The sequence below is a fragment of the Malus domestica genome, chromosome 12 (genome assembly GCF_042453785.1).
Source record: "Malus domestica chromosome 12, GDT2T_hap1".
NCBI classification, from domain to species: Eukaryota; Viridiplantae; Streptophyta; class Magnoliopsida; order Rosales; family Rosaceae; genus Malus; species Malus domestica.
Genome location: NC_091672.1, coordinates 20,798,825 through 20,820,528, shown reverse-complemented (window position 1 = coordinate 20,820,528; position 21,704 = coordinate 20,798,825). Strand labels below are relative to the sequence as shown.

At 38.7% G+C, this 21,704-nt stretch overlaps 2 protein-coding genes and 1 non-coding gene across 5 annotated transcripts; 1 reads left to right on the top strand and 2 right to left on the bottom strand.

Annotated features, from left to right (window-relative positions):
• Positions 1-4,409: 4,409 nt before the first annotated feature.
• Positions 4,410-6,314, bottom strand: LOC103419328 (dof zinc finger protein DOF2.4). Its single transcript, XM_008357448.4, has 2 exons — positions 6,073-6,314; positions 4,410-5,885 (listed from the first exon to the last, which is right to left on the bottom strand). The coding sequence occupies exons 1-2, from the start codon at positions 6,121-6,123 to the stop codon at positions 4,815-4,817; spliced, it is 1,122 nt and encodes a 373-aa protein (XP_008355670.3). The 5' UTR covers positions 6,124-6,314; the 3' UTR covers positions 4,410-4,814.
• Positions 6,315-17,462: 11,148 nt separating this feature from the next.
• Positions 17,463-17,536, top strand: TRNAV-AAC (transfer RNA valine (anticodon AAC)). Its single transcript has one exon. It is a non-coding gene; the product is annotated as a tRNA-Val (tRNA).
• A 210-nt stretch (positions 17,537-17,746) lies between these two features.
• On the bottom strand, positions 17,747-20,301 carry LOC103430432 (beta-glucuronosyltransferase GlcAT14C). Of its 3 annotated transcripts, XM_029090617.2 has the most exons (4): positions 19,513-20,301; positions 19,344-19,419; positions 19,131-19,246; positions 17,747-18,264 (listed from the first exon to the last, which is right to left on the bottom strand). In XM_029090617.2, exons 1-4 carry the CDS (start codon positions 20,081-20,083, stop codon positions 17,756-17,758), a joined length of 1,272 nt encoding a protein of 423 aa, XP_028946450.1. In that variant the 5' UTR covers positions 20,084-20,301; the 3' UTR covers positions 17,747-17,755. The 3 variants fall into 3 exon arrangements, with proteins under 3 accessions (XP_028946450.1, XP_028946451.1, XP_028946452.1); XM_029090618.2 differs by lacking the exon at positions 19,344-19,419 and having other exon boundaries at positions 19,163-19,246; XM_029090619.2 differs by lacking the exons at positions 19,131-19,246; positions 19,344-19,419.
• Positions 20,302-21,704: the final 1,403 nt, after the last annotated feature.

Sequence of the window (21,704 nt, the reverse complement as noted above, 5' to 3'; positions counted from 1 at the left end):
GTGGTGGACAGTTTGGTTCAGGGAAGTGATGTTTTTCGAACACTTCTTTGACAATATGCGCACCTTGTTTATTTAGTTCATTAATTCTCTTTTGATTCGTTGGATCAAAAGATCATAATAAATAAAGATGTGCAGAAAGATAATGTGTGCGAAAGTCATTTTTCTTGATTTATACTAACAAGACTAGCAAATGTAGCTCAAATGGCACTGAAAGTGTGGTAGTAAAGGGTATACTAAGAACCTAGCTAGGTTAAATCTCTTGCTGTAAAAAGAAAAATTGGATTATATGATAGGGTGTTCAAAACTCTGTTTATGTCAAGTTGGGAGGCAATCTCCTCAAACAGAAATTTGCTAGGTTAAAGGGGAACAACAAAACAATGTTGATGGAACCATAACTATTCTAATAATTTTCATAGTGATTTAGGTTTGGTGCTTGGTTTTCAAGACATGAAATCAGAGCTATGGCAAACCAAAGGGCCAAATACTCTTGAGCTTCGAGGATACACCTTCATGGATAGAATCAACTTGAAAGCATCTTTAATGAATAATTTAGTTTGTATGTAATATGTACTACGTTTGTTGATCACCTCTCTAATTGGAGATAAACATTGTCTATGCATTTAAAGTCAACATATATTAGAGATGTGGTCAGTAATGTGATTAGTAAATAAGTATACAATGACAAATTGTATTCATGGTGTATTATTGCCGTGGGATTCCTTCAAATTGAATCGAATCGGATTAGGAAGCTTATCTATTGAACCAATATTATGACCTAACCCTAATTCAAATGAAATGATCATTGTACTATAGTTTGTTTGTTAATTTTTTTTTTTGGGTATGAACAGAAACCCCAGGAAAGGGCAGGTGTATTGCATTGAATTGGTCCTACTGATACTGAGCAGTTGGACCGCGCACAGTGAGTGTCAGAAATGGAAGTAGCTAGCTAAGTTTAATACAAACTTATTGCAGAGTGCAGAGAGATACATGAAGAAAGTAGCACGCAGCTCTGAAGCGCGTGCCAACGTTGCATCGAATCATCGGGAGTCCGGGAGGGACCCCCTGCCATGTCATATTGTCCAGTCTACGAAACTGACAAAACAATAGTTTGTCTCATAGCGTGATCAAGCACACACTCACGCGCGTCAGAGCTGCGAAATGGTCAGACATGCATATATCCTGCCGCCCCTGCTGCTCATCTTTCATTTCGTTCCATTGCGTTCCCTTGACTACGTGAGTAGTGCCTTTGCCCAAAAAACCCTAACGTTATTCTTCAGCACACAAACCCCGAGACGTTTAAGAGCGTTTGAACACATGCGAGTGAAGTATCATTTTAAGTAGATGTGTTTCACTTTTATTGTACAAAAATATTACTTCTATTATATATTTATATCATAATTTGTATAATCTCTAATAAAAATGTGACTTGCGATATGTTCTACTTTTATTAAAAAGATGATACAAATAAAGATAAATGTAGTATTTATTCTTTATTGTATTTTTTCCCGTCTTATAATTTGAATGAAATAATAACATGTGGAGCTGTTTCAAATTTATAAAAGAATTTCCTCGAAAGTGGAGAAACACTCGCAAAAACAGTATTTTAATTTCCTATTTTTCGGGTCATGAGAAAGTCGAAGACCAATACATTTCCATGTCTGATTGTATACGCAGTCGTCTATGATTTGGAATTGGAATTTTCCTGCGTGTGGAATTGAGTGATGATTTTGGAGTCTTTTGAGAGACTTGTCCTAAAGTAGTATACAAAACCAAATTCACGCAATTCACGCAGCCTCATGATGATCATCATCATAATGAATCATGATCAATTTAGAATCTGATCTCATCAGGGGCCCCGGGGAGGGGGGGGGGGGCAGGGTACAACAATTAGTACATTCACGTATTATTCCGTAATCATTTTTTCTCGTCGGTCCAAATCTTAGTGTCTCACCCAAACCAATTATTAGGATTTCTATCGTAGAATAAGGTGCATCTTCATGCGCATAACAATAGTATTTTATATAATAAAACAAAATTTGGACATGCATGCATGTTTTGTAAACAAATGGATTTGTTGGAGAGTTGGATGCCACTCAACTCTCACGGTGGACGTATGTATATGTCTCCATTATGTTATGTTTGGACAAAAAGAAAGTGGGAAACTGATTTTTCTCTATCTTCTATGGGTTCCATGCAAATATATAATGAAGCAATATGGGTCAGAATAAATATTGGAGGACTGAATTTTATGACACTTTGTCCCACAAATTAAAGAAAGACGATGGTTTTGCCAAAATCTATGGCTTTTAATTAAGATAATCTTCCAACTAATTAGCTAGGGTTTTAAACTTTGTCTCCAGCCATGATGATGAGAGGATAAATATACCAAAACACACACTCACATACATATTGATTTGCACTCAAATTTAAACGTATGTAGTTTACATAAAATGTTTGTATATAACTAAGCATCCACACCAAGGAAAGAGAAGTCATTTTTATGTTTATTTAAGCATCTACACCAAGGAAAGGAACACCACCATGTTGGTCCACGGGCGAACTCATTTTATGGCAAGGGTGGGCAATCGCCCATCCAGATGCCGGAAAATCTTTCCATTGAAGTTGGTTTTGCGCATCTAATAAAAAGCCTAAAACCGCCAATTAGAGGAAGGCAAGGCTGCTCTAGTTGACAACAATAAGAAGAAGGAAACCTTTTTAAGTAGTGTTCTAAAAATCGGCCTAGGCGCTAGGTGGTGAAGGCCCACCCCGATTTTGGGCAAATCGTTTCGAAAAATAGGTCTGGAGCTAGGTGGTCCTAGGTGGCTCCTAGGCGGCACCTAGGCGGTCCTAGGCTTTTTTTATTATATATATTTTTATTAATTTTTTGCTTTTTTCTTTTTTGGTTTCATGATGGTATACTTATGAAAATGGTGTACCTAATTTGCAAATGATGAATTTACTACAAGTTCATCCAATAGTGAAACGAATTGGAGCACTTTTGAGGAGATACATACAAAGACAAGAATTAAACTAGATACAAAAGTTAAATAATTTAGTCTATGTCCAATCCAATGCAAGGATCATGATTCATGAACAAGAAGAATTTAGTCTATCATCCAAATCCTTCTCATTATGATTATATGCTTACTGTTTTTTAAATATTGAACTTTTTGGATGTATATAATTTGTGTATTTTTCTACTTCTATTTTTGCATTTTATCATTCTTTTAATATCCATACAAGTGTAGTTTTTTTTAAAGATGTAAATAGGCACTTATTTACAAGATATATAATAAATTTACATAAATCCGCCTAGGCCCATCCTAGTTGCCTAGGCGCTATGCCCCTACCCATCCGACTAGCGCCTAGCAATTTTTTCGAACCTTGGTTTTAAGTGGCTAGACCAAAATAGCATCGTTTGGTGCAAGAGTTTAACCCTGGCCAAAACAATGTCATTCTGGTCTAGCCACTTAACACCCGGCAGTCCTCCTCCCCCATCACAAACACCATTTCATACCTCACTCCTCCAAAGAAAAATTCTTGGATCCAACATTGATGTTGGTTGTGAAATGGGATTAGGCGATTAGTATATTCTTGAAAAAGGACGACGAAGATGAATGAAAGAAGAGGCCATATGAAGAAATCGAGTTGGAATACATCTTGTTTTGGCCCACCTTATATATAATACCGACGACGACGACCATATACAATTAAAACGGTGGACATCTAGCTGACAAGAATTAGCATATATATAAAGTGATAAGCTTCTCTTCCTTAGACTGGAAGCTAGTCCTTCTAGTGATTAACAATGGTGGAATTTTTTACTTTATTACAAAATGTGTCAATATTATAATACGTTATCGCAAGCTAAATCATAACAGGTGAAACTTTCCCAGTATTAAATGGGGGAATGGTATCAATTAAAGTCAAGAAAAGAGAGCCTCCATTTAACACTACTCTTGAATCTTGATCAGCTATCAAGTAATTGACACTTGACCTTAACATATTCGTTCACGAAAATTTCATATTTCAACAAGTTGAAGTCAGCCTTTACTCAGATTTCTCAACACAGGATAGTTTATTTTAAAAGTTCAAACCTCAAATTAAGCTTTTAACAATGGTGTTAAAAGGATCATCTCTAACAATATTATCATAATTATATACATAATATCCCCATAGAGATTAATAACAGCAGTAGGAGTAGCCTTATTTCTTATAAGCACATGCAAGACCTCTTAACTCTCCGAGAACAACACTTCCCATCCTCACACACAAAGTTCAACGACTGAATTAAGCTACGCATCTCCTCATTATCATAACCATATGCAATAGTTGCTATATAGAGAAGTTCAATTTCAGCAGAAGAAAGAACTGACGTTCAGCGCAGACAGTGCTATTTTGCTAACTGATTAAAGTACAACACGTTCGATTTTCATTCAAAACTCCATGAAGTACTCATACACTCATCACTAATTAATCAGTACTTGTGTTGCAAGCATGCTAGCTAATTCATACATCATATATATAATGCCTTCCTAAAACCAAACCCAAAAGATCAAAGTCCCTAAGCTCACAGATGAAGCAGGACAGAAAAAAGTAGACAAGAACATAAAACAAAAACCTACCATTATCATCATGAAGAACAAAGCTCATCATCCTTAATTTCCTCACATTTTTTCGTCAAATGATAAGAAGGGAGCTCTTGAGTCTTGATGTCTTCTGAGTTAATTTTCTATAAAATTAAGTAAAACTCAAAGCTAGCTTCGCAGTGAAGTATTCGATCTAATCACCAAAGTACAAACTGGAACTGAATTTTATAGGGGATTGTTAATATTATTGCTAGTAGTGGAAGTAGGGTTAAACCCCAAATGATCAGTCCATGCAGTAGTAGTACTAGAACCACCACTGCCGCGGCCGCTGCCATTACTCCAGAACTGATCATTTCCTGAATTATTATTCATCCCCAACAACTGCCTCGACAAATTCAACTCCTGATTCTGTTGTTGTTGCTGCTGACTTTCTAATTCCATCTTCACCGAAGCCATTTGAGATATACTCATCCCAGCAAACGGTACTCTCGGCCGCACCTGATTATACCCCGGTACCTCAACTCCGCTGCTCTCGAACATAAGCCCCGCCGGCGTAGGATCCAACCCGGCCATGAACGGAAATGACGGCGTCTGCTGCTGGAAAGTAAAGAGCGATCCACCGCTAGCTCCTAGACCACTCCCCATCTGATGAAAACCATTCAAGTCTCCAACTCCATAATTACTGCTATTATTATTGTTCATCATGCCGAAATTTAAGGCCATGTCGGTGGAGAAAGGAGACATGAAACGCAGCGGTGGGATGTGCGGGCTCATCCTCATGTTATTATTATCCGCCGAGCCGGCCGTGCTACTGTTGTTTAACCCTAAATTTGCGTGGCCCGACGAACCGGCCGAACCGGTTGGCCTGTCCGAGCTGCTGGCTGGGGACTTGGAGGCGCTGCTACTGGTTCCTTTGCTCCTTTTGTTTCTCCTGCAGCCGCCGCCAACTGGAACATTTCGCAGGGCCCCGCCTCTCGTCCAGTACCTTCTACAAGTCTTGCAGAAGTGGCGGGGCTGTGTGAGGCTGTAGTTGTTGAAGTAGCAGAACTTAGTGTTGGTGGATTCGCACCGCGGACATTTTAGTGCTTGCTCAGGGAGGGGGATGTTGGCCATGCGAGCTCGATCTGCCATAGAGCCTGGCCTGATCGAGCCCGCACCACCTACCCCACAGCCGTCATGAGTGTTTGAAGGCAGCGGCGGAGGAGGAGGCGGAAGGAAGTGAGAGTTGTTGTTGATGTTGTTGTTGCTAATGTTATTGGTGTTGCTTTCTGTTAAGTGGTGGTGATGATTTGGTTGCTGCAAATGAAAGGAGAGAAAAATCAAATTAAAAGGAAAAAATCAAATATCTGGTATATGCATGAAGATCATGAAATAAAACTATAAGAATATTTAGCTTTTGAATTTTTTGTTTTTTCACTTTTGTGGGGGAAAGAAATTCCCTGAGAAAAACCAAGTTGAAGAAGAGGGAAGAGAGAGAGGTTACCTGCTGCCAGTTGGCCGGATCAAGATAAGCTGGAATGGAAGAGAAAACCATGATTCTCTCCTGTGGTGGCCTTTAATTCTTTCTTTCTTTTGTAAAAGGTTGATGGGTTTTTGGAGATAATAGTGGAGAGAATCACATCAACAACTAAGAGAAAGAAGCTAGAGAGAGAGAGAGAGTCACAGAGAGAAAAAGAGAAAGGAAGAAAGAAAGAAGGGGAGGGTGGGAGTGATGAGGAACAAAAATAAAGGAGGGGCCTTTTATGTATTTATATACTAATAATTCTTGTTGTTGTTGTTGTTTTGTTTTGCACTAAGACTACTCTTTTTGTTTTATCGCTTTTTAGGGTTTTGGGAAGGATGTTTTATCCCTCTATCAGTTTCTTAATCTATAAGCTTCTCTCTCTCTCTCTCTCTCTCTCTCTCTCTCTCTCTCTGTGGGTGCTGTGCTGTACTGTGCGCTGTGCTGGGGAAAAGTGATGAGTGGCTCTCATCCTGCATGGAAAAAGTAGATGGTGTTGTTAATAAACTATTATGTATGTACGTGTTGGTTTAATTTGGTGCAGATATCCTCTACATGGGCAACTCTCATATTGATAGTTTACCACAAAATTATTTGAAACACTTATCGACACCATCTTTATAATTCTGGTGAACTCTATTATTGTTTAGGTTTTAGTGATATTATATTAACAAGTATGTCTATTTTTTATGTCCAACTATCACACGACGTAAAATCAAATTTAGTTAAGTTAATTAAACTATGTTGCTCAACTCTCTGCACCTAATTAAGTTCTAATTCCATCTCCTCAATTAAATGGAAATATTCTATTGTTCGTTCAGAGAAATAAAAAGACTACAATGACCCAAATTTTGTATGATTAAAATATGAAATAACGCATGATTAAATTATGGAAAAAGAAGTTGTTAGGGTTAAAAAGTAAAAGTGGTTCTTGTGATTTGGTGGAGTGGCCTCAGTCCGAGTGTCCGACCGACTGAACCCTTTTACCCCGGTCCGTTCTGTTCCCTTCCCCTTCCCCACTCCCTTGCTTTATTTTTGCATGGGAATATTATTATTATTATTATTATTATTATTAAATTACTCATCACTCCCTCACTTTCTGCCCACGCGCCCTTCATCGCCATTCTCACACTCGATTCTTCTTTTTCCTCTAATGAAACATTGACCACATATTAATTGGTGAACCAAAGAATGACTTGGATCTATTAGACCTTCTCTAATCTTTGGGGATAAAGTTAAAAAATTTAAGTCATAACCTAGTTATTTTTCTTCTCCAACATTTATGGTTTAAAATTTTAGCTCGATATTATTAAACAATGATTTTAGCCTAACTTTATTTTTTCAGTAACTTTTTTGAAAATAAAATTTATGTAAATTATCCTGATTTATTTTTATGACCATTATAATCTAAAAATATTTAAATTTCAATAAGTAATTAAAAATTATACAAATACATAGGTATTTATTGTTATAAACTTCTTATTTAAGTGTGATTGTGTAAATCCTATATTAGATTTGATTCTAGTTATTCTTCCCTATTAGGACTTGTATTCCTTGGAGGAGAATGATTTCTTCCTCCCTTATTACTATAAATAAAGGCAATGTGAGGGGGAATAACATATCTTCTACCCAACCCTACAAACACATCTCTCTATATTTTCTCAGCACGTTCCTACCGTTGCGCTTAGGGATCTGACGTGGAAGTATTCTGCATCAAACCAGTTTATCAATATCATCACGCAATTAGGTTCTTTCAAAACAATGATTTTTATCTTGAAATTTTTGCAGCCCTGATAACATGAGCATTCACCATAATGCATGACCCAACTTTACGTTTTTCGAATTTTAGATTCTATATAAATTGTATATGCATTATATTCATAAATTATCGAATTATGTCAATTGATATTGCCATGAATTGCATTATATATCTACTCATGCATTGAATTATATGTTGAATATGTATCAAATTTCATTAATTTTATAATCTGGAATTGAATTTTAAAAAAAAAAATTATTTTTTTAGGGTTTCGTTCAAACCTAACCATGTCACATAGGCCATCCCTTTCCCTTACCTGAGAAACCCAATCCTGGAGCCATAGCTCCAGGCCCAAACCCTAAACCCGATGCCTAGACAGCGTCGCATCTCCTGCATCGTCGAGTAGCATGGCCTACAACCATGCCCAACCACCACGGTTACCCTCCCAGACAACCTGAAGTTGTCACCGATGAGTCATGACCGAGATTCATTTGAATCTCATCGATTTTTCTTTCGAAATCCCAATTTAATTTTTCGGGTTCCTAAAAACAACGTTCAGAGTTTTTACTTTCCGTTCAAATTTTTGGGTTGCCGTTGAACCCACGGCATTCACCATGATTTTTTGCACCACTACATGACCGCCTGAAGCGGTGGCATCGATTTTCTTCTTCGATGAGCTCACCCAACTCACACTGGGGTGTCTGGATCAAAAACCCAAGCCCACTTAGGCTTGGCCTTTCTTTTGGCAAGCACTAGCCCTTTGGGCTTCATCGTCTCTTTTGGCCCAACATCGACCTATTGGCCACGGTGTTCCCACTGCACTAGATCTTAGTCGTTGTGCTACTGTATCTGTGTTTATATTGCACACGAGTGATGCCTTTATTTGGGCAATAGCTATCTGGGCCTGTATTTGCAGCCCACGTTTGTGCATATGAGCTTATTACTCAAAGCTCGGCCCATGAATGACATCAGCCTAATTGGGCTTTGGTATCTCTGTGTCTTTACTGCAGCAAAACCTAGCCCCCGTAGGGCTCCGGGTTCCCTGCACCCAATCACACCAGATCCCAGCCCGTAGCTGGTGATTCGATGCCCTTGGCCTGCGACACACTCGAACACGGCCCTCTGGAACACATATGTTGCGAAGCAGTAGATCCGTGCCTATTTGTTTTGGGCATACAGCCCAATCGAGCCCAATTTTTGGGCTTGGGCCACACGTTTTAAATTACTTAGCCCACTTGTGGGCTTTGGCCCATTATTCCCCAAGTTTAAATGCCTTTTTTAGGCCCTATGGGTTTTATAATTTTTGACCCACAATTTACTTTTTGGCCCGAAGTCCAAATAATTAATTCAATTATTATCAAGACTAAAGATCTATTTGCATATTTTCTTGTTGCATATTTCTGTATATATATTTGTGTTTGCTTGCAGGAACATATGTACTTGAAGTTCATAATTATTTCGAAACCTGAAATTTCTAAAAACATGCCTTGTTTGAAAACCTGAAGTTTTCCTTCAAAACATCACCCATGAAAGCCTGAAGTTTTTTTTTCATGTAAATTTAAACCAATACATGTTTATTAGAACCTGAATGTTCTACTCCTATGTGAATGGATTCATTTTTTCTCCATTACACTAACCACATTTTGTCCATTTATTTTGTGATAGGAACATGTCGAATTTGAACAAACTCGACTTCACCGCTTTGGAGGTCTCTAGAATTAGAAGAAACTACCGTAAGTGGGTCCAAGATGTGAAGCTCCACCTCACTACCAAGAATTTGAGTCCTGCTATTGAAAATGAGACGGACAACCCCGTTGGCGAAGTTAAGAAAGCCACTGCCATGATCTTTATCCGAAGACATATTCATGATGCACTACAAATCGAGTACCTTGCTGATGAAGATCCATGAGCACTCTGGGTCGCTTTGGCTTATCACTTTGATCACCAAAAGGACATCTTCTTGCCTGAGCAAGACATGACTGGTCGCATTTATGCTTCCTTGACTTTAAGTTTGTGTATGAATAAAATTCTGAAGTTTGTCGAATCTGATCACTTCTCAAGTTCTGTAATGTGACCTTGACCGAAGATGATCTCTTGGAGAAGACTTATTAGACATTCTCTGCTACTAATATTGTCTTGCAAAAACAATATAGGGCTCATAAGTTCACTAAGTTTTCAGATTTGATCTCTGTTTTACTTCTCGCTAAAAAGCAAAATCAGCTACTGATGTGCCTGAAGCACATTATAACACAAACCAACACCTAAAACGCCAACATAGGCGTGGTAGGGGCGGCTAGAAGCCACCCCGTCAAGGTCAACAGAGTTAAGGCTCACCTAAGGGAGGAAACCGAGCCCAGAAGCGCCTTAACCTTTCTCATAAAGCCCCAAACTTCAAGAATAAGGGCAAAGCACCTGAAACCATGGATGCAAACATGTGTTATCTCAGCGATTCAAATGACCATTGGTCCCGTGTTTGCCGAGCTCCCCAGAAGGTTGTAATTGAATATCATTTTCGTCGTAAGAAGTTTGAATCAAACTTTATGCAAGTGGAATAACCGGAGAATACCAAGATGGAGGTTTCTAACTTTCAGGAGGATACCAAACCTATGGAAGATTAGAATCTTAGACATGAACTATTTTTAGTTGATTTTTAGAATAATGGGGCCGAATTCCACCTAGTGGCCGAACCCCTCTTGTTTTTTTGCTTAAGTTTGAACAATTTTCCTTTATATTTGGATTATTTGTTGGTGATTTATTTTTTGGTATTAAGTTTTCATTAATTACCATCCTTGAATACTTAAATTATTTTGAATGGATATTTGTTTTTAGAACTTTTATGCATGTGACTGATTCAAATTAATTTTTATTTCTAGGTATGACTAGTGGGAAAGTTAGTTGTCTGACAGATAGTACAACCTCGCACACCATTTTGCGTGAACTCATCTATTTCACTAACTTCATACCTAAGAATGCACCTTTGACAACCCTCTCAAGTTCATCCAACCTGATTGAATGATACAGAAAGACATGTATAATGTTGTCTAATGATACAATCTTGACCATTGATGAGGCACTTTATTCTTCGCGTTCCGCAAGAACGTTGTTGAGTGTCAAGGACAATAGAGATAATAATTACCACACTAAAACCTATGTAAAAAATAGAGTTGAATTTCTATGCATAACTTCCTACGAATATGGTTAGAACTGTATTCTAGAGAACATGAAGCGTATCTCGAGTGGTTTGTATACTACGACCATACGCCTATAGAAAGCCACTATGTGGCCGGTCCTACCTTTGGGACCGTGCATGAAATTACACTTTGACATGATTGTTTGGGACACCCTGGACGAACAACGATGAGTCAGATCCTTAAATAATTACACGGGCATCCACTAACCTGAAGTTTAGGTTCGATTCAAGGAATCGTATGTCAAACCTACTTCATGGGAAAGCTTATTATTAAGCCTTCTTATGACAAGATTCGTTCGAATCCTCATATTTTCCTACAAAGGATCCAGAGGGATATTTGTGGACTGATTCACCTTCCATGCGGATCATTTAGATATTTTATGGTTTTGGTTGATGCTTCCACACGTTGGTCACATGTGTGCTTCTTGTCCACAAGGAACACTGCATTCTCAAAATTGTTGGCTTAGGTTATAAAGCTCAGGGCTCACCACTCTGATTATCCGATCAAATCTATTCGATTGGATAATGCTAGAGAATTCATATCTAAATTTTTTGATGACTATTGCATGTCAGTTGGGGTTGAAGTTTAACATCCAATACCCTATGTTCACATCCAGGACGGCCTGGCAGAGGCATTCATTTACCGCTCGTTTTACGGATTGTCAATTCTAGATGATAGTGTTCCCATCGTTAAGAGGAGATAAGAACATCAACATTCCTAAAGAACGATGCGAATTATCATGGATGACTTCCACAGCCTACCGTGAATCCAACTATCGCCTACTTATTGTATCCAACTCATGAGGAAATTATAGATTACGGAAGTGTCCTTAAAGAGACAAATCCACCTCCCGAGAATCGTGAGATTTTGGTCCATTATGCTAGCTTGGATGATGTTTGGTGTAGAAATGAGATGATCGTCGACAATGCATTAATGCAGTAGAACTAATTGGTCAAACTGAAAACAAGAAATCCAAGTCAAACTAGATTTGCTTGCGAACCATAAGGTGTTTGGACCTGTAGCTCCTACTTATCCACATGTGAAGCCTATTGGCTACAAGTGGGTTTTCGTTCGGAAGCGTAATGAGAAGAATGAAATTGTGCATTACAAAGCTCGTCATGTTGTGCAAGGTTTCTCACAACGCCCCGATATTGACTATGACGAAACTTATTAACCCGTTATGGATGTGATTACTTTTCGCTGCCTTATCAGTATGGTAGTTTCTGAAAAACTGAGTATGCAGCTCATGGACGCAGTAACTGCGTATCTTTATGAGCTTGATACGGAAATTTATATGAAAGTTCCCAAATGACTTACATTGACTAGATCAAATATTTCTAAACCCCAGAACACGCTCTCAATTCAGTTAAGATGTTCACTATACGGTTTGAAGCAATCCAGAAGAACATGGTATAACCTTTTGAGTGAGTATTTGACTAATTAGGAATATGTGAACAACAAACTATGCCTTTGTGTGTTCATAAAGAAGTCACATTCCGGTTTTGCGATTGTTGCAGTATATGTCGATGACATGAATCTCATTGGAACTCCTGAAGAACTCACGAGAATTACCTCACACCTGAAGTCGGAATTTGAGATGAAAGATTTAGGAAAGACTCGATATCGTCTCAGTCTCGAGATAGAGCACCATTTGGATGGAATCTTAGTACATTAATCGAACTACACCCAGAAAGTGTTGTGCCGCTTTAATGAGGATAAATCAAAGCCTTCGAGTACTCATATGGTCATTCGATTGCTAGATGCAAAACAAGATCCTTCCGTCAGAATGAGGATGATGAAAAGATTTCATATTCTTCGCTGTTAATCTTTTGACAAGATACAGTAATGCACCAACACGCAGACACTGGACTAGTGTTAAAGACATATTCCGCTACCTTAAGGGTACCACAAATTTGGGCTTGTTTTATCCCTACGAATCATTGAGTGATGATGCACTCCCTTATCTCGAGTCGATTCTCGCCTTGTTGGTTATGCCAACGTAGGATACTTATTTGATCCGCACAAGGCACGTTCTCAAATGGGTTATGTCTTTACCGTTAGAGGCACCGCAATCTCTTGGAGGTCAACTAACTATACCTTAGTTGCCACTTTGTCTAACCATGCTAAAATTCTCGCCCTACACGAAGCAACTCAGGAATGCTTCTGGTTAAGAGCAGTTGTGGGCCATATTCGAAGCTTTTCGTTGACATCCCAACGACGATATATGAAGACAACGCATTATGCATCGAATAACTCAAGAAGGGTTACATCAAAGGAGACAACACCAAACACATTATGCCGAAGTTCATCTTCTCACATCAACAACATGAGCATCAGAAGATTGAAGTCACACAAACCTATTCACATGACAATCTGGTTGACCTCTTCACCAAATCACTACCAAAGGCGATGTTTCAGAAGCTTGTTCAAGGAATTGGTGTGCATAAATTTTTTGAGTTGTAACATTGTTAGTTCTCTTTGGAATTATGTCAAACTCAGGGGGTGTATCCTGAAGTATACTTGCTTAATCTTAATGTACTCTTTTTCCCTACGATTATGAGCATTTTTCCCACTAGGTTTTTGCTACCTAACGAGGTTTTGACGAGGCACCCACCTTGGGTTGATCATACCCCTGATGACGTCTTGTAGACGTTTCATTTAACTTTGCATTACTCATGCATTTTTTTCTTAAACTATGGATTTTATCCCTACTCGGGTTTTAACATAGCCTTAGGGTTTTTTGTGAGACTTAGTTTCTTATGTAAGTCCCTACCTTATTGAGACTAGCGTGTTTCCAGAATCAGTGCTGACTAGTCGACTTCCTCAACTACTACATGATATCGAATCTACTTGAGTATTTAAAAACTCAAGGGGGAGTGTTATAAACTTCTTTATTTAAGTGTAGTTGTGTAAATCCTCCCAGATTAGATTTGATTCTAGTTATTTTTCCTTATTAGGACTTGTATTCCTTGGAGGAGAAGGATTTCTATCTTCCCTTATTACTATAAATAAAGGCACTGCATAGGGGAATAACACATCCTCTACACAACCCTACAAACACATTTCTCTCTATATTTTCTCTGTGCCGCTGGCCCCCTCTCCCTTTCAGTTAAATATAGGCCACAACATTTATAAAGTTCTCAGTTAAATATGATTTAAATGATTTTCTTAAATAATTTTAGATGTTAGTTTTAATTTTAGGCTATCAAATCTTTTTTTTTTACTATTAGATTTGTTTACATTTGATCATAGCCACTAGATTATAAGTGAAAAACAAAAAAAAGTTTGAAATATGACAGTTTGATGGGTCCAGAATAATTTAAGCCACGCTTAAATCTTTGGGGAATCTAGCCCAAAGATATAGTTTTTCCCCAGGGTCTATTTTAGCCCATGGTTGGCGATGGTTTTGGGGAGGGGGTTTAAAACTTATATTTTAAGTTTTATCTCATGAGTTAGAGATGGTATTAAGGGTGGATTTCAAAAACCAAACTGAAAAAAACGTTCAAATTCACTTCTCATTTTCAGAAAACTCAGAAATAATGTCATCTATAACCCAACAAGATCCTCTCCAAATCCTTTTGGTGAGGATCCTGGGGATTCATGAATCGTGTCTGTTCATCGTACATCGTGCGGTCAGTTTTTGTCAAGTATTGTTTATGTTTATTTTTAAATAAAAATATTTAAAATAATTTTTTACCACACAATGTACGATGAACGGACACAATTCACGAGTTCCTGGGATCCTCACAAAAGGATTCGGCGACCCAACCACTCATTGGTCAAATAAGCCAAAATAAATTACAAAACTCTAACGATTGTGTGGCATTGGAAAATTCTGCTTTGCATAACCACGACGAACTCCCAAATTCAAAGAGAAGCCATATTCATTATCTTCAGGCCTCGTTTGGCAGCCCGTATAAGGAATCAGATAAGATAAGTTATACGGAGCCGAGTGTTTGGTGCAACTATGTACTAAATAGTACCCGTATTACTTAAACTGGGCCCACATTTTTTATCCGATGTATGCCTGCTTATTTATCCTTCCAGGAACCTATGTATTATTTGTCAGGTATGTGTCCTCGCTCTATCGTCTGGCTCTTTCGCATCATTTTGCAAACTCACTTCTGTTGCCATTGTCAATCCTAGATTCTTCTTCCTCCTTCTACTTTTTTTTCATCTTCTTCCTCCTTTTGCACTCCATAGAAGTTGCCCTCCTCTTCAGTTTCTCTTCACGTGCCATCGATTTTGGATTTGAACTAGATCCGACTGAAACCCACGTCGTCGGAGCACCGCCTGCATTCACCCACTGCCCAACATCGCCGCAACACCATTGGAATTAGGTTGACTCCTCATGGAAAGAAATGCGATAACAAATAGATTATAAATAATACGGTCATTAGTACGATACTGCACCAAACACCCGGTCATTCGTACGATACTGCACCAAACATCCGATTAATTTAGTCAGTACAGTCCGGTGACAAATTATCCTATTCCACTGAAATAGTCAGTGCAGTTCGAGCTGCCAAACGATGCCTCAGCGTTTAAAATATCGGTATAAGTAGAAATATTGATATGCAAATTTGTGAAAATATCAATGGATATATCGAATATCGATATCGGTTGCATTCGATGAAAATGATGAAATGGTAGGAAAAGTAAATTTGTAAACTAAATTATGTGTCACTAAAAGTAATGAACACGTTTATCGATGCTTAAGTAATAATCCAATCATCAACTTCCATGTCATTTAGTTTACCAAATATTGTTTACAAATTTAGTCTTCCTAGCATTACCTAATTTAAAATGAAAATTTAAAGATTGTCAAAAACTAGTTTGGACGAAATATAAGAATTTCTCTGGTATTTAACCAATATCAATATGTCATAAATATCAATGAAATTTGTCGATTCTAACATAAACTTGAGAGTTTCTCCAGTATGAGGTGAAGTTTAGACTTCATCCCTCATTTCCATATCTTTCTAAATTTTGGATATTTTCATAGAAATATCGAGCGTATCAAAAAAAATTTAAATGCTATAATTATTCTCAATAAAAAAACCGTACATACACTGCCCAATAAACAGTTACTAGTTACTACATAAGGGACCTCTTAATTATTTTCCGCGATGCTCCTTCACCAAACAAACTTCACAGTTACAAACTAAAAAGAAGAAGAGAATCATATGTTGACTAGCCCCATCTCCTAGAAGTAGTGCTCTATTACTACGATTATCTTCTTTCATTTCACAAACACATACACAGATCTCAATCGTTCATATGAATTACCGACCCCTGGAACTGAACTCACGTAGACCTCCCGCGCCATTATTGCCGATGCCCTTTTCTTCTTCGGTGCATTTCTTTCTGGAAGAACAAAAAGAAAAAAACATTTCAGAAACAAATACCACTTGATGCAGCCATCAAGCAGCTGCATTTCAGAAATAAGACATTTGAAATGATAACATATGGAACTGTGGAAGCGTAAGGCAAATGATATGATATGCGTAAGCACTTTACTCACGTCTCAACCGAACTTCGGGCACTCTGGAAGCAGCTGCATTGTTCATCACTGAAGCAGAAACAGAACTTGCTGCACTAGAATCTTTCTGAGAGAATCCACCAGAAGAGTCCCCTGAGGAATTATCATCCATATTGTTCTAGCATCTACACTTGGCAGTGATCGTCAAATTCCTCGGTTCAAATCTGCAAATCAAATTCGTAGGTGTTTACAGTTTGAACTTTCTCTTGCATCATAAAAGGAAACAGACCAAATTGATGAGCTTCCAAAAATTTGTCACCTAGCAGAAACTTTGAAACCCGAAAGTTGTCAGCTTTTCCTCTTTCTTCTACGTTGGCGTCACCTCCCCTACCTCTCCCCCACCTTCCTTTGCCATAGCACGACCACTACCCCAACACCTAGGCTCCACCCAAAGAATATATATAACCCCCAGGCCCCTCTCCGACCTCCACCAATCTCTGTTTCCCTGCAAAATTGTCAACACAGCCACGCAACGCAACATCTAATTCATTTCCCTGGTTCTGCAACACACCCGTTGCTTCCTTTTCTCCAAGCAAAACGGATGAACCACCGTCTTAACCCAGAGAGAAGCACATTTCAGTTTACACATTTAATTTGGAGTTTTAATTAATTAAAAAAACAAGGTAATTATTTGCACCCCATCTCCGGGCATTAGCCAGATTCATAAAAGACCTCAACAGATTTAAATTGGGAATTAATCTGTAAAAAAGGAAAGTAACGTATGGCTTTATTTTTCTGATTCCGAGCCATTTCAGCATCATTTTCTATAATCTTCATTTAAGTACGTGCTCTAGAGAAAAATCTTGAAGTGAGAAAATAATGGGCCAGCCCATGTTTTATTCGTATATTTATTGGCGCTGTTGTGACAATAGAGCATCAAGGTTTCGTGGTGTAGTTGGTTATCACGTCAGTCTAACACACTGAAGGTCTCCGGTTCGAACCCGGGCGAAGCCATTAAATTCATCCATTCTTTTTTAACTACATCTAGTCTGTATTATTATTATTATTATTTTCATGATGAAATAATTTTCGACTTTGAATCAGTAGCCGTGACAATATGACAATCCATTTTCCGAATACATTGCAGCGACACTTCATTCTGTTTCTGCAAGCGCTCTAGTGAGAAGAAGGATTAAAGAAGAAAATGAGGAGGGAAGACAAAGCTTTGCAACACTATTTACACTGCTTAGGCCTGAAATTTTCGGAATCCAGAAGGTTCACAATGAGTTTCTCTAGTCTCTTTGAAACTACAGTTGGTTTTACAGCATTTGAATTCCCATACACTAAACAAGGATTCTCACCTAAATTTCCCAAGCACCAACCACCGGGAGTGAAGTGGCCGCTTGGTCTCCTCAGGAGCTCCTTATCGATTTTGTTGAGAACTGGATCATCCCTTGAAAATGTACCCGCAAACGGAGCTCCACTTTGGACCATGTCGTTGTAGTGTTCCAGCGTTAGATTGATTGGATTTGCCTTCGGAGGGCTATCCCACCTTATATAATGCAAGTTATGGTTCACGGTCGTGTTCTGGTAGTCCTTGTGGTTGCACGCAACAGTGTGGAAGTAGCCCTCTGGGGATGACAAGAAATTGGTGTAGTACATGAGAAGAGTACGGGGTAGATTGTCCCATCCCCAAACACAGAATTCGAGAAATGATTTGGTCAGCACCACCCACGTCGACCCTGAAAGTAGAAAGCTTTAGGCTTAAGATGTGCAAAATAAAATGGTTCAACAAACCATCAGTCACAGATGGTGCAACTAACAAGGATAAATAACAGTTCCATAATCCATTACAAGTGCCCAGAAAGTACAATTAGTTTCGTTTGCATCAAGTAAATGGCATTTTCGGATTCCCAATCAAGGTTGCAAAACCCAAATATAAAAACACCAGGTTACCACTCAAGTGTTACACAAGACTACTGCGACAGCAGACTAGTTAAAAATCTAAGGAAACAGTGATGAGGACAATCTATTACGTTTTCAAATATCATATTTTACTGACATTGAAGATAATCCAATGACCTCCAGTCTTATGAAACACACAAATTATCTAATTTCATTAGAAATGGTACTCAGCGCTAAAACTGCATTGATTATTTGAAGAAAGCAAATCCAACACATAGTTCTAAGAAATCCCAGCTATTTTCTGCTTTTCTTCTCAAGGTAAATGATGTAATGCGGAATTAGATTAAGGAGGCCGTACAGATAGCTTAAAAATAAAGAAGAAACAAATTGTTTTGGGTTCAAAGCAGTATTTAATCTTTCGCTAGAAACCTAAAGTATGAAAACTGTGAAACCATTTCCGTTCTGTGTCATAAGTTCCCATTCACCTAACAAAACCTTATTAGTTGTCTAACAACTCTTGAAGCATACGTTGTATTAGCACACGCCAGGATCCATTAGTACCTAGCAGAATCCACTCGGTTCTCCCTTTCATATACTCAACTGGAAATCATATATGCAATGACCATATCAATTTCTATTCTAGCCAGCATATAAGATAATTAACGCAGAACGTATGCTATGCTTAAATGCAGAAGAGTAGTACCCATGTATAACTTAAACGAAGCGGGTATTGACCTTCGCTCTTTCGCCCAAAACACAGCGGATTTCTTAGAGTGGTACAAACCAGGATCAATAATAATAGGCCTTGCTCTTTGATTTCTGCAACATTATGCACAAGCACATAAACAAACCATAAAAACCAAGTCCAACACTAGAACTCAGAACAAACAAGTTCAAATTAAAAAGCTTTACTGACTCTTTCCACCCAATGTTACTTGTGTGCTCCAAGAAATTGAGGTCCCTTGGCAAGAAAGAAAATATATGCAACAGATCTGAATGACCCAAGTAATAAAAACCTAATTAGCAAACATAATTAACCCTTAATCAAAAATTTAAATTAGAATTACCAAATTTAGTAAAGTTACCGTCTTGGGACATGAGGGGATAATCCGAGGCGCCGAGATTGATAAACCAATCCCAATCCTTCGCCCGCTTCAGCAAAATCGCAATGGCGTGGAGCGTGGCGGCAGTCATGGTGGGTCCCTTGGCGGTCACCAAATCGGCGTTCCCGATCACCATCGCGTTCCGAAACTCCCGAATCGCGCTCTCCGACTTCACATACTTCGCCAGCTCGAGCCGCTCAGCATCCGAAGCTTCGAGATCGAGGTGCAGTAAATAGTAATTTCTGGGGTGGTAAACCGCCTGAAGCAGCCGCCGCAGCTGGGGGCCGTCGCCCTTGGAGCCCGATATGAGGTAGGCGAATCTCGGGAGTTTCGGAATCCCTAACCTGTGGCTGTTTTCGTTGTCGGTGCCTTCCGTCGTGTCTCCGAAATTCCGGTCGAGGGTGGTGAACTCGCGTTGCTCGTAATAAAAGTCGGCGGCGGCGGAGGAGGAGTATTTACCGTGGCCGGCGAGAGTAAGGGTGAGGAGGAGGAAGAGGAAGAGGAGGGAGGTGGCGGTTAAAATCATGAGCCATTGAGAGCGAGCTCTTTTCATGGAGGAGAGGTGGGTTTTTGGGGAAATTGGTAAAGAAAAAAGATGAGAAATTTGGGGAATTGGGCGGTTGTTTGGAGGGAGTAGGGAGAAGGTGAAGGGTGGCTGTCGGCGTGAAGTGAAGCTTGGGTTTGGTTTGGTGGATACAGCCTACAGGTGCGCAATGCGTTTAGTGGGAGAGGGAAAGGATACCAGTCCGGTTATTTAATTTGAAATGTCGGTTATGATCTGCTGCCGCTCGGACTTGTGTCTTGTGCTAAGACCTAATTGTGTAAAGAGTAATGCTAGTTAAACTAAATTTTTTAAACTAAATTTACAAATTAAATGATGTGGTTGTAGATGATTGGATTATTAATTAAGTGTCGATTAACATGTTTATTTCTTATTGATGACACATCATTTGATTTATAATTTAGTTTTAAAAATTTGGTCTCTCCAACATTACTCTATAAATTAACTTTGATGTTTGGAGGAGGATTTCTCTCTTGATGGGCAACTTGTGGAGGAAGCTAATAATGCAGTTATATGGTTTGAAAGATGATTTCTTATTGGTGACATATCATTTGATTTGCAATTTGATTTAAATTTTTTTATTTCCTTGGTATTACTATTACTCTTGTGTAAATATGGCTACACTAAAAATGGCATGTCATAAATTAACTTTGATGTTTAGAGGAGGATCTCTCTCTTGACAGGTAACCTGTGGAGGAAGCTAAGAACGCAGTTATATGCCAAGATATAGTAACAGAGTGGCTCATACCCTAGCTCAATTTGCTCTCTCATTGGAAAAGTTATATTAAACTAGTTAAAAGATTGATCGTAAAAATTAGGACTGGTTTGGTACTACTGTGCTTTGGAAAAAAAAACCTATTTCTGCTGTGCTACGAGATAAACTCATTTTACTGCTTCACATTTTCAACTTTTTTTCACCAAAAACTGTGAAAATAAGCTGTTTTTAAGTCTTTACCAAACACATTTTTAAGCTCAGTTTTTTTTATATCCACTTTTTATACAAGCACATCAGTACTCAAACAGTACCTATTAGTCAGAGGACTTTTATTTTAGGAAAAAAAAGGAATTAATTTAAAGAGAAGCATCAGGAACATCTGATACCTCTAGAGCCAAATAGAAGAGCATTTTTGTCTTGGTGAGGGATAACCATCCCAAATACACAAACTACTAATATGATGATCCCCGAGTGTGATAGCATTCGCCGTAAAATTCATTTCTCTGAAAACATGGTTCCATTCGACTAACTCGAAGGAGGATGCAAGCCATTTAGGGGGCGTTTGTTTGACCGGATTAGGGGGACTGGACTAGACTAGACTGTAGTCCCTTATTTGGTCCGGACAAGGATTAGGTTTAATGGGACTAAAGGGGACTCGCCCCGACTGAACGTTTCGCTAAACGTTCTTAAAGAGACCCCTCGATTTCAAGCGGACTGCTAGTCCCGTTCTCTTCCCCGCCTCAGATCCCTTGTCGTCTCCCTTCTCCTTCGCATTCTCCTTTCTGATTCACACCTTCGCCCACTCCCTTGGGCCTTCACTATCCCACCCAAAAGCCTAAACCTAGACCTTAAACAAAAACTGAAAAACAATCCACTGATTCCATTCCTTTCTTCTTC